At 34.7% G+C, this 12,629-nt stretch overlaps 1 protein-coding gene across 1 annotated transcript in view; it reads right to left on the reverse strand.

Moving 5' to 3' along the window:
* SCN2A (sodium voltage-gated channel alpha subunit 2) overlaps positions 1-12,629 on the reverse strand; it is an 83,519-nt gene that overhangs the window by 52,716 nt on the left and 18,174 nt on the right. The window contains exons 2-7 of the mRNA XM_015635146.3: positions 10,188-10,506; positions 6,996-7,114; positions 4,423-4,512; positions 2,630-2,758; positions 1,858-1,949; positions 701-973 (exon numbers count right to left, since the gene is read on the reverse strand). Of these exons, the coding sequence (XP_015490632.1) occupies positions 701-973; positions 1,858-1,949; positions 2,630-2,758; positions 4,423-4,512; positions 6,996-7,114; positions 10,188-10,454 (970 nt within the window). The 5' untranslated portion in view covers positions 10,455-10,506. The remainder of the gene's footprint in view (positions 1-700; positions 974-1,857; positions 1,950-2,629; positions 2,759-4,422; positions 4,513-6,995; positions 7,115-10,187; positions 10,507-12,629) is intronic.

The raw sequence follows: 12,629 nt of genomic DNA on the forward strand, positions 1-12,629 counted from the left end.
TTCTATAGATGTGTTCAGAGTTGTTCTATCTGAATTTTTAAACAGTACTAACATTAACTACTGAAAATAGTAGAAATAGCACAAGATGAGGTACAAAAGAGAAAAAAGTGCTAATTTCTTGATTTCCAAAGAAAAGAAATAAATTAAAAGACATAAATATGAAATTTAGTTCTTATTTTGCAAGAATCTTGGGGTAAATCCGCAATATTCTCTTAAAGGTGTGTCTGTGCTGTGCAAGGGCGTGTGGTGCAGATCCACTCACCCAACTCCAGAAGGAGCACTGTAGCCACTTTTATGTGCTCTGGTGGGATTCTTGGGCTAGCTGATGTTCAGATGTGGGCTTATGATATTGGGCACTATCTTGCACTAACCTAGCTACTACATTTCAGATCCCATGATAGGGTGGTCACACTATTTCAGGAGGCCTGAAGCTAGCACAGAAATTTCTGGTTTATGCTGTAACATGATTTTACTCTAAAAGTCATATTCAGTGAAAGAAAAAGTTTTTTTGCTAACAAGTATAATATAAGTGTTAAATTACATAATGACTGGGCTTTTATTTACTAGAGAAAAATGAGTAGTTTTATGTTTCTTGCCATATTACAGACTTTTAAATGCAAGGGAAAGATATTAATGTTGTCAAATATGTTTAAATCAAGACCATAAAATCAATGCAGTAGATTATATAATTAACACTTACTTTTGTCTTCGATGTATTCATCCCAGTTAAATGTTGTCATTGTTGCATTAATAAATGTACCATTTTCACCTATAGAGCTATTAAAGATGGAAATAACCGTTGTTTCGAAAGTAGAATTGTCTGGAGGCCACTGCAGGCATTTATTTCTCAGGTTGCCCATGAACAGCTGCAGCCCTATCAGTGCAAATACACTCAGACAAAACACAGTCAGGATCATCACATCCGAGAGCTTCTTCACAGACTGAATCAGGGCTCCCACTATAGTCTTCAGGCCTGCAAAGAGATAAGATTTTTATTATGATGTTAAATAGATACTAAATACACACAAAAATTCATGTTACTTTTTTCTTGATAAATATCTCATGCAAAAAGACTAGTAATTTGTGACACAGTAATTTTAAAGAAAAGCCTTATTATTTGGACAGATGAATGAAAATATGTAAGTTTATACTTATTTTATAGTGTACAAAAATAAAAAGTAGATAGTACCATTGTTTATGCCAAAACAAGTGCTTTTATTATTCATGCTATATCTCAACCCTACATAGAATAGCATTGTTTGCTTTTGTTGATGCTTCTTGCCCAAACCTTTCTTTTATGATCTTTTGCAATGTATTCTATATTAATGTAACCCCACTTTAAAGACATATGTACATATTGAAATTATATAATAATAATCTTGTTACAATATATGAGGGGTGATGGTTTGGAGAAGAAAGACATCTTTAGAACGATATCCCATGCATGGCCCATGCTATCATTTAGAGCTTAATTTTTTTTACATAACTTAAAACTGAATTAATTTGCTATATCAAGTGCCCTCAATAAATGAGAAAATTTGCATCAGTATGAAAGCTTTAAATTAACTTATATTTAAAACATATAAAGGAAAGCTTGATGTTATAAGATGCAAATCACATAGGCTGTTTACTGCAAATATCTCATGCAAGAATTTGTTAAACTCAAAGGCTGATTTTTTTTTTTTAGAAGAAAATACAACTAATACAAGCATGAATCAATTTAAATAAAATTACATGTCTTGATTCCTGCTTTTTTTATTTGCTGACAATGTGTAGCAAACAAGGCTTATGCTTTGAAAATGTGAGTACAGCCTTTGTAGAAGAAAAGTCAGCCTCGGTGTTTAACCTCGCTCTCACCTGGAATGACTGATATTGTTTTCAAAGCTCGGAGAACTCTGAATGTTCTCAACGCTGAGACATTGCCCAGGTCCACAAACTCTGTCACATATCTGTAATAGGGGAGTTCACACACAAACACAATGACAGGATAAAAAGGAACAGTTGGGAGGTAAAAGGGGCCTAACACCTTACACCAGTTACTTCTTACCTGGAATTACAGAAATAGTTTTCAAAGCTCTCAATACTCTGAAAGTTCGAAGAGCTGAAACATTGCCTAGGTTTACAAATTCTGTTACATACCTGTAGGATTAAATCACAATTACTCAGAATTGAGGCAGATTTTATTCTATTTGCTTGGGTCTTTGAGCAAGACCTTTTCACCGTTCACTGTATTTTTCCTGTGTTATAAATATGCTTCTGGCCATAAAATTAAATTAAGTTTTATCACAATAAACCACATTGACTTGATGTTTGAAAACTAATCTGGTCAGCTATTAGCAGGAAGTCAAAAGGATTCCTTTAATTCTGGTATGCAGAAAGGAGACAGGATATGAACAGTTCAGGGTGATGGCATTCACAATCCTAATGGGCTGGCACACCATGCTGGCCTCCGCAGCACATACTTGGCTAGAAATTCTAAAATGTGTAAAAGAGGTAGAAGAAACATATTGAAACTGCAGGAAGTCCAGGCTCCAAATATTCTGGCTGACAAGATATGAGGCAATTTTTAGTCACTAATCTCATGCTACCAGGAAGAATTTTTATTAAAAAAAATAAGTAGAAGACTTACGCAAATGTAATGACAGTGAAATCTAGCCAATTCCATGGGTCTCGGAGAAATGTAAAATCTTCTAAACAGAAGCCCCTTGCAAGAATTTTAATAAGTGATTCAAAGGTATAAATTCCAGTGAATGTGTATCTGAGGAAAATATGCAAGACAGTTTATAGATCACGTTATTTTTGCACTTCATGCTCTTGTTTTTTTATTCTAATTCTCTTCTCTTTAAGTGGCATAAGAAATAGTGGCAGTTACAACCAACTTTAACATCTGCATAATTTATACCATAAGAAAAAAGGAATGAAATTAGGATTAAAAGACTGATAACTCACATCTTAAATTTAACCTCTATAATCTATGCAATAAAACAGACGCAAAATTCCCAGTTAGTTCATTGGTGCATGTTTAAGACTAGTCTGAATCCATGTTATTAAAAAAAACCCCACAGATGGATTATGTTAGGGTTTTAGAAGTTACTTGAGGCTAAAAATTCCTTTCTTCAATGTTCTTTTTATGCTGAAATGTTGCTTAGTCCCAAGAGTAGGCAAGCACCAACACTCATCAGTCCTCATTTCTCTGTAACTGTGTTACAGAGTAGATATATCCAGTGCTTCACCTTCAGCAAGACAGATGTACTGGAATCAAACAAGTGCAAGAACAACAAAAATTATTTACAAATGCCAATAAAATTCAGGTACTCATTTTGACTAAAAATGTTGCTGAAATATAAATTGAAAAAATATTTAATTCTTCCATTCTGAGTAATTTCAATCTTCTGTGTCCAAATGATGTCATTCGGAAATTTAGTTTAATTTATATCTTCAATGAAAAGGAATTTAAATTAAACTGCTTAAAAAGCTTACTCTAACCGAGCTCACTTGAAAACAGCTTTCTGATATTAAAGTTTTCCATTCAATTACTAAAAAAATTATTTCCTGCAGAATTTTACTCTGCAGATGAGGACATGCGCTGTAACTCTAAATGGCACAATATATATGGACATGAAGAAATATTCAAGCAACGAATCTTTATCATAAATATTTACTACACACTAGATATCCTGAATACATAGATGTTCACATTGAACTCAAAATGAGAAGTCTTCGTTGACCTTAATAGGCCTGTGATTTCACTTTTGATTTTTGAAGATTAAACAGGTATGTAATCAGCCCAAGCACTAAGGAATGAAGAAGCAGCAGAAAGGAAGCACCAAGAACAGTGTTTCACACTGTGTCCTGCAGCTTTGGAGCTGTTATCGTGCATCGGCACCTCGCAGCTGACATCCAACTGGACCAATTAGCCAAGCTGACATCATATTGCACCAATGATTAGCTAACCATTTCAATACTTTTTAATAGCTTATTTTGCATACAAGTTTTCCATTGCTAGATTGGTTTTGGTAAGAGAAAGCAGCCCTGTGATCAATACAGCCATCCATAAGATGATCCCTTTATCTGTAACGGTTATCACAACAGAGATGAAAGACTGCATTTCCCTGCATTCTTGCACAGATGTGACACAGAATGCAGTCAAAAATATTTACAGTCCACTTCTTCTGTATGATCATAAGAATAGCTTTTCTTACATTTTCCATCTAGCACTGCAAACAGAGGAAGGACATTAAAGAACTTGTCATGAGACAATTGTAGGTATTTAATGTCAGAGCAAATGAAAGAGCATCAGAATAGCTGTTGATAGGATGTCCCAACAAGGTAGCTACTGCCAGTGGAAACCATCCTAATATAATTTACAGCAGTTTATTTCTGATTACTGGATATTATTCAGAGAAAATCCATTTAACTTACTCTACATTCTTTGTCCAGTCTGGAGGGTTACTCATGGTCATAAATACGCAGTTGGTCAAAATAGTGCACATGATAAGCATGCTGAATAATGTAGGCTAAGAGTTAAGGAATGTAAGCCAGAAAATCTCATAAAAAAGAGTATCAAATAACATACTGCTTTGGTAGATTTTCACTATCAGGAGCTATCCCTCCACTGCTCTTTTAATAGCCAGGGAAAAGTCCTGAATATGTTAAAGCTTTCATTCACTGCTTTATAGCTAAAAGAGAACAAGCGTACACTAAAAATTAGAAAATCTGAAAGGTATTTTAAAAAGCACCCCAACTCTAAATTATTTTTTCTTATTGAACAAAAATGTCAGCATTTAAAGTATTAATTTCATGGAATAACACAAGAACTATTTATTTTAGATGATCCAGACAAATCTGATCTGCTCATGCATGCAAAGCAATGAAAAATACATTTTCTTCTCTTTTATATTTTATCATAAAATTAGGCATGTATCAACATTTTTCCTTATCACTATGATACACTGAAAGCTAGGTGCCACATAGTAGGAGAGAACATAGGGAAATCATGAGAAGAAAAGTATTTTATTGCTGTTTGTTTTATATATGACTTTTGTAATATAAATGCTGTTGGGAGGAGAAGGCACATGTGAGTCTCAAAAAAAGAAATCCAAATAGAATTCCAGAACAGGTCCAAGTCACAAATAATTTTATATATTTGACCAGAACCACTCTAAATCTACAACCTTTTACTCTCAGCAATGCTGACATTCTTCTAAGATACAGAAATAAATACAATGACCAAAATGAAAACCATGCAGATGAACCACGAAACGCCCACATGATGGCACCAACACCTAAAGCTTCAGAGAGGACAAAGCTCGAGTTTGAGAACAGCTGCAGGTTCATGTGTTGCTCCTAAATAGAAATCTGAATATAATGGGGTGAGAAGTACTGTGAAGTTCCCCTTGAAAACTTTTCTTTGCGTGTTTACATTAGTTAAAAAAAGTGATAATGATACCTCTACCTTCTGAACTGCCAAAAAACTGAGGCATTACATTCAACAATTCTTTGGGTTTTCTGCACAATGAATATATTTAAAATCCTTTACTGCAAAACTATCTTTTCTTTATGTAATTCATATATGAACATAGCAAAAGAGAAATAAATATATTTTTTTAAACATTAAAAAACCATGCTACAAGTGTTTCACCAACCTGTATTTTACACAGGCTTTCAAAATTCTTTTTGATGAAATGTCCACTTACCCTTACTACACTTTCATTAGTGGAAAGATAATTATAATATACCTCAACATAAATTTAAACAATGTGTTTTAGCATTCTGACCTTGGTGACTAGCCCTTCACCACCACCTCAGTCCCACAATCTTCTATTATTCACCATAACTCAATAATGCTCCAGAATATGGTAGAGAGTGTCATAATCGAAAAAAAAATTATTTGTAGTGACACCTGTAGCAAGGAAATTGAAAACTATGTGCTAACATGATTGCTTTGGAAGTCATTTGTAGGCCAGCCATTGATAACAACATCCAATACATACCAACTGCTGTAATTATCAGTCTTACAGTAGAGCAAGACTGAAAAAAGTCTGCTCAAGATTTAGTCTACATAATCTCAGGATCCCTATATGCAATGCTAAAACAAAACTTCTTTCAGTGTGCTTATGCCTTCTGTAAATACAACTGTGCAAACATCTGTATTTTCTCCTTATTAAGTAAGCTGGCTTTCTGAAGTCAGTGCCCTCATCGCTCATACTGGTATTTGGGATCAGACCAGTGGGATGGCTGCTATAGTCAGCTATTAAAACACTGAAAAAATCAAAATAATAGTTAAGCAATTATAATAATTTAGCTTTTCAAATCTCTACCTGCAATGTGAAAGTCTCATGACTTTCTTGAAGACTGAAATTAAAACATCAATAGGCTTATAAGTGTATAATGCAATAATGATCAAGAAATAAAACAGACAAGTGGGATACATACAAGACTGAGAATGTGTAACAAAACAAGAAACCTCAGCTGTTCTATGAATCTATCTTTCTGTTAGCATTATCTGAATCAGAAAATATAAAGGAATAATGAAACCATATTTTCATCAAATACTCATGGAGACACAGAGCTGGGATCAAATATTTGATTTTAATACAGAGAGCCAGGGAAGAACTTAAAATATTCTGAGCAATATATCTGCAGTTTATGAAAAATGTGGAGGAGGGGAAAAGATGAAAAAAAGATGTGATGATTACAGAAAAAAAACAAGAGGGAAGGAAAAATTATGTGGGTGAAGAAAGAAGACACAGAAACTGTAAAGGACGATGACTGGTTGTCTGGCTTCTGGTATTACTATATTAGGATCCAGCAATGAACAGAACTGTAAAAGAAGAAGGAGAAAAAGAACAGAAGACAGAAATAGTAGAGGGAAGAGGGACAAAGCACTACAGATCATATTGATCCTGGGACATGTGCCAGAGAATGATTTAAATACTAAGTAACATCTCATTCATTAGTTCATCAGTTTTAGACTAACCACTTGAAAAGGATATGAATGTACCAAAATCTTAATAGCTATTTTTCTAAGAGGATTGAAAGGAGTTAACATGTACAGGGCAGAGGTGGCACTGAATCGGAATATTGCCTTCCCTTTATTCAATACTATAAAGGTCTGGAAAAAGAAAAAGAGAATGAAAAATAGCATTTAGATGATACCAAGTTACAAACCCTGAATCATTTTCATTTCATCATTAATCATATTTGGTCAATATGCTCTTTTGTCATTGACACAATCCCCTTATCCAGTTCACACATTGTAGAGTCCAGCCAAATTACTATAGATACGAATAAATGAACTTAAATGCACCTTTTTAGAAATCAAAAGTAATCCTGATATTGCTAGCTAGTAAACAGAGACAAACATAAAAGTAACGTAGGCAAAATTTGAAGAATTAGCGTACTTTTTGTACAGTATAATATATAAATACACTCAGGTAACTGTAACCAAAGTGAGAGCCATTAAAAGTTCTACTTCAATCCCTAAATCAAATAAACAGCATAAATTATCAAATCAAAGTACTAAGATGAAAGTAACTCAGTTATCTGAGTTTCAAGTGATCATGAAAATATGGAAATTGAGAGTGTTCAAGAACCATTTTTGAACATAACACTAGTGTACTCAATTTTTGCTGTACTCTGAGAGTAATGTATTACTGCCCTTTCCAACTATTGCTTGCGACAGTTCTGTACCTGCAAATCTATTTTCCTTGTCATACTTTACTTTCATCTAATACAGAATTCACTGTATTCACTGCATCCATGTATTTTCACTTTCTCTCCACGGTTTCAGCAATGACTCATGCATATATATCCAACATTTCCAGAAGCATTTCTAAATGTAACAGTGTTTTTAAAATCCAAGAAATAAAGAATGAAACCCGTAAGGTTTTTTAAAAAAAAAATTTAGATTCCCACACATCTGGGGTATGTTCTGTCTATTTCCATCATCCCTTCTTTCTAGACAGGGATGAAAGCTCATGCTTTTTGAAAGGAAGTGGATCTAGACAGCATTGTGGCAGTCCTGGGAAGCCCAAAGGGCACATAAGTCATGCAGACCTGGAACACTGCCAGCAGCCATGATCTGCCTCAACTGAAATCAGAGGGCAGCATTTGTCAAGATTACGTTCTACTTTCTGAGCAGGTGTGGCAAATGGAGCAGCTGAAACCACAATGCCTCTCCCTGCCTGAAATAATAAATTATAAATTATAAAAATCAGTTCTACCAAATGTAACATGTTTGCATTCTCCCATACTTAATGATTCTCAAGCTGCATTTTGATCTTTTATTGTACAGGAGTCTGTAACATGCCCTTTACTATGAAGATTTTTCAACTCTCCTACCATTAGTCCTGTAGTTCATGAAAACAGGACTTCTAATAATCTTCTAATAATAATTCTTATGTTTTCTGCTCCCTTTACTCTGACAAAACCTCTGATGAAGTGGCATTTGTATTATGCTGATTCATCAAGTTACATTAAAAAATGAAAACGAAGCCTGACCCAAAAAATTATGTTCAAAAATATGCAAAGAATGCTAAGAAAAATAATAGGAAAAATTATGATTGTAACATACAGTTCAAAGTTTTGCTTCTCCTACTGGAAACCACAATGCTTTTGGAAAAGATCATGACAACTGCTATGCATTTCTCAATCAGGAACAATCAATTCAGCAGAATTTTGCTTCCTGTCCACACTCAATTGCAGAATTACTCTTCTAGTTTCCAAAGCATGATGGTACATGCTCTAACTTCAGGATTTCTGATGCTGAATTCAGATTTTTTACTGCTACAGAATGTGGAAAGAATTAAGAAAAGGAATTGGTATTTGACCCAAATTCTGTCTGCCTTCCAGACTTCAACAGGGTAAATCACTTCAGTAAAGGGAGCAAAAGATAATTAATTGAAAACTTTGTTTTCAAATTTAACTCATTATTCTCCATACATTAATTCAGTTTTAGAAATTCTGCAATGAACACTTAAGGCACAATTGATTTTTTTTGAGCTCTTCTGCTTAGTTCTTCATGGTATGCCTATATTGTTATTGTTTCAACATATTACTGATGAGGCATACCCCTAATTTCTGCAGGAAATATCTTCATTTGCATTTTTTCTCTTATTCTGAGTTTGAATCATAACAATTCTTGGAGGTTCTCTTCATTTTTCTTTGAAGCAGTTTCTTCACTTTCATGGGTTTTGTTTTTTAATTCACCTGTTTTTGTTAGCTAGCTAGTTTCCACAGGAAAGAAAAGAAAGCAGGAGAAAAAAAAATTATGAAAACAGAAAAAAAAATTATTTCTTCTTTACTAGTAAAATAATGGGACTGAATACATATGATGCCAAAATCAAAGGGACTGAAAATCTGGAGGAAACCCAAGGCCATCTGGACACTAGTCTAAAGTTCAACACTTTTGTGCTGGTCACAGCAGTTGTTGTTACTTTAAACCAAAGCAAATATGTGGATCTATTTTTTTTTTAAATTAACATCTCCATAAATATTTTTTTAATTATGTAACATTCTGTCAACACTGCAAGTGCAATTGCTATCTCCTCTTTATTTATGTCCTTTTTTGAAACACCTCTTCTTTGAAAAGAATCATAGAACAAAACAGAACTGGATAAGAAAATTTTTTCACCCAGACTAATTTGGATATATGATGCCTCTACAGAGTAAATATGGATCAGGATGATCATCATCATATCCTGAGAAATTACTTTTACATATTTCCCTATATTTCCCACTGACAAGAGTATGCAACCTAAACTTTTCACAACAGTGAAGAAATCTAGTAAGAAGATGTGTAGCTACCTTTGAGATGGATTTCATATTGAAGACCTGCTCCTTTCACAACTATAATACAGCAATTAGTAATTATTCTAAAGACAACCCCTGTGCTGCTACTTCAGTCCTCCTGTGTGTAAAACACTGAAAGTTATAGGTTTTATTAAAATGCCAGGTTTATAAAAAGAAAAATAAAATTAAGTGCATCTCTACTGATCTATAAGGTCCCACAAACTTTCATTACTAATTTCTGTTCTTCGAGTGGAGATTTCTGCCAATCACACCAGCTGTTGGGGGAATTATTATATGGAAGCTCTAGGTCAGAAATAATAGAAATACTACATCTTTGAAGGGTTCTTTGTTATTTATTCTTCTTAAAGTCTTATAGAAATATACAACACACTCACTTTTTTATTGATATAATATGGGTCCAGGTCTTCCAAGGGCTCAGACACCATTCCTGGAGGTATGTCGCCGTAAATAAATGGCAGTGTCTTTCCTGCCTCCAAGTCACTGTTTGGCTTTGGGCCATCTTCATCATCATCATCTTTGCGTTCTTGCTTGGATTTTTTAGCTTTCTCTTCATTGATACGCTGTTCAATAGCTGCAAGTGATTCTCTTGTGAAATAGCGGAAGCTGTCAGGTCCTGGTGGTACCAGCACTGATTGTGCCATCTTTTCATCCTGCACCTCTTAATTACCGCTTAGCCTCTCTCATAAAAAAGTGCTAAAAATATAAAAAGAAAAAAAAAGAAAAACACAGAAAAAAATTACAGCAACATAGCTACTATGTAAAGCAATATACCATCACAGAATTTTTTGTGGGACATCTTGTTAAATTCAGTAATTATCATCCAAGAGGAAACTGTCATGAAATGAATTTTTAAATTTGTTTTTATTTCAAGACAAAACATTATTGTTTCCAGCTTGCCTCTTAGAGTTGGCACTGAAGTATCAATCCTTAAAACATGAAGTTTAAAGTTCCCTTACTGCTTGTACTAATAGATTTTCAATTCTACAGGCTGGTAAAAAAAGTCATACACAACACAATAACATCTTTTGCCTTTTATCAAGGGTAATGTTATACATTCCCATGAATAAAGTAGGAGATATTTTCCACTACATTCAGTGTGAGGAATCAACAGTTCTGAAGTATTTGGTTCAGTGTTGAGGAATGAGACTCCAGACAATGTAGCTCCTTATTATCCTGAGAGCTGCATCTTGGACCAGTCTTCCCTCTAGCTATATGGACCAGAAATGACTCTTAGAGTCCACTACTGCCACATAAATCCAGAAGGATCAGTTGAAAGCAATACAAGATGCTCCTTCACTTCGAGTACAAATATGCTGCCTTTGCTGAACTGCCAGCTCAGGAAACAAGGTTTAGGCATAAGCACCTGCATTCAGATCCCCTGCCTCGCAACACACTGTGCACTGGAAGAACTGCTGAATTAAACAAAACCGATTTTTAATCATTATATACTGCACTTAGATCTTTTATGCCTGTTACCATGTCAATATTTCACAAATTTCACTAGCAGGAGCAGGACCATCTCTTAATGTCTCCAGTTAAAAAGAACAAGTGAAAAATATTCCCAAGGCAAATACTTTGATCTGAAATCACAAACAGGATATCTGCTGTAGCCTACAAGAATTTTTCTCAAGCATCCTTCTGAGTAAGCACATTAAAAATATTGCAAATGCAATAAAGTAACAAGTTCTGAGTAAGACAATATACCCAGAAATAATTATCAGATTAAAATGATACAACAGTTTGAATACAATTAGCCTGATCCTATTTTACTGTCTCACTTAGCACACATACTCCAGCACAGCCGCAACAAATTAGTATTTTTGAAGGCTGTTAAATAAACTGCAACATGATGCTTTCTCCTCCTTTTCAACCATATGCACACAGCCACTTCCACCTACACAAACATCCACACACACATCCCAACTCCTGCAGGTCTCCCTGTGAGCATGCTCTTCCACTGCAGGCAAATCCACCTGGTGCATTCTGTCATGGACGGTCTGTACCAAACTGCTGCTGGAAGCTGCACTGACTACCAGCAGCAGAAGCATTCATTAGGAAAATGAAAGTGGTCCTGCAGCAGAATCCTGTTAGATTTAATTTCTAATTATAGAGAGGGGGGGGGGAAAAAAAGCATAATTCTGTTTTAATACTGCAGGAAACAATTAAAAATTCATTACCAGTGAAGAATCTTGCAGTTATGTGGGTTTGGAATGGCACCAGGGAAGACTGCAGTTAAAATTCCATCATGCCTTTTCCTTTTTTTTTTTTTTTTTTTTTTTCCTTTTTTTTTTTTTAAAAGTCTCCTTTTACGGACCACACCTAACTTCCTGCTGGAGGATCCTGGTTATTGAAGTAAAGTCTGGCATTTCCTGTGCAAGCCTACTGAGTGCTGTAACTCTTATTGCCAGTAGATGGTACTGATATATACTCATAAATTCTCCTCAGAAATGGTAAAGAATTTTTGCATGCTTGAACACTTGCTTAAACTGAGACTCTTGGACTATATGATTTTATATAACCATTCAAGTCTCAAGATACTCAAAAACTCTTTTGAATACATTGCAGCTACTGCTGATGTGACCATAGCTGTTAAAACTGAAGGTGAGATAGAAAGAAAGTAGGAGGGATAGCAAAGCAAGAGAAATAAAAAAATGGAGGTTACACAGGCAATTGCTGAAACTGTATTATCAGCAGTCTGGATTACTTTAAACTGTAGCTTGTGTAAATATACTAAAACAAATGTATACAATATGTTCACTGTGCATTCTTTCTAAATGCAGATCGGCCAGCAATGGGAGGGAAGGAGGGCACGTCTG

The sequence above is a fragment of the Parus major genome, chromosome 7 (assembly GCF_001522545.3).
Source record: "Parus major isolate Abel chromosome 7, Parus_major1.1, whole genome shotgun sequence".
Classification (NCBI taxonomy): domain Eukaryota; kingdom Metazoa; phylum Chordata; class Aves; order Passeriformes; family Paridae; genus Parus; species Parus major.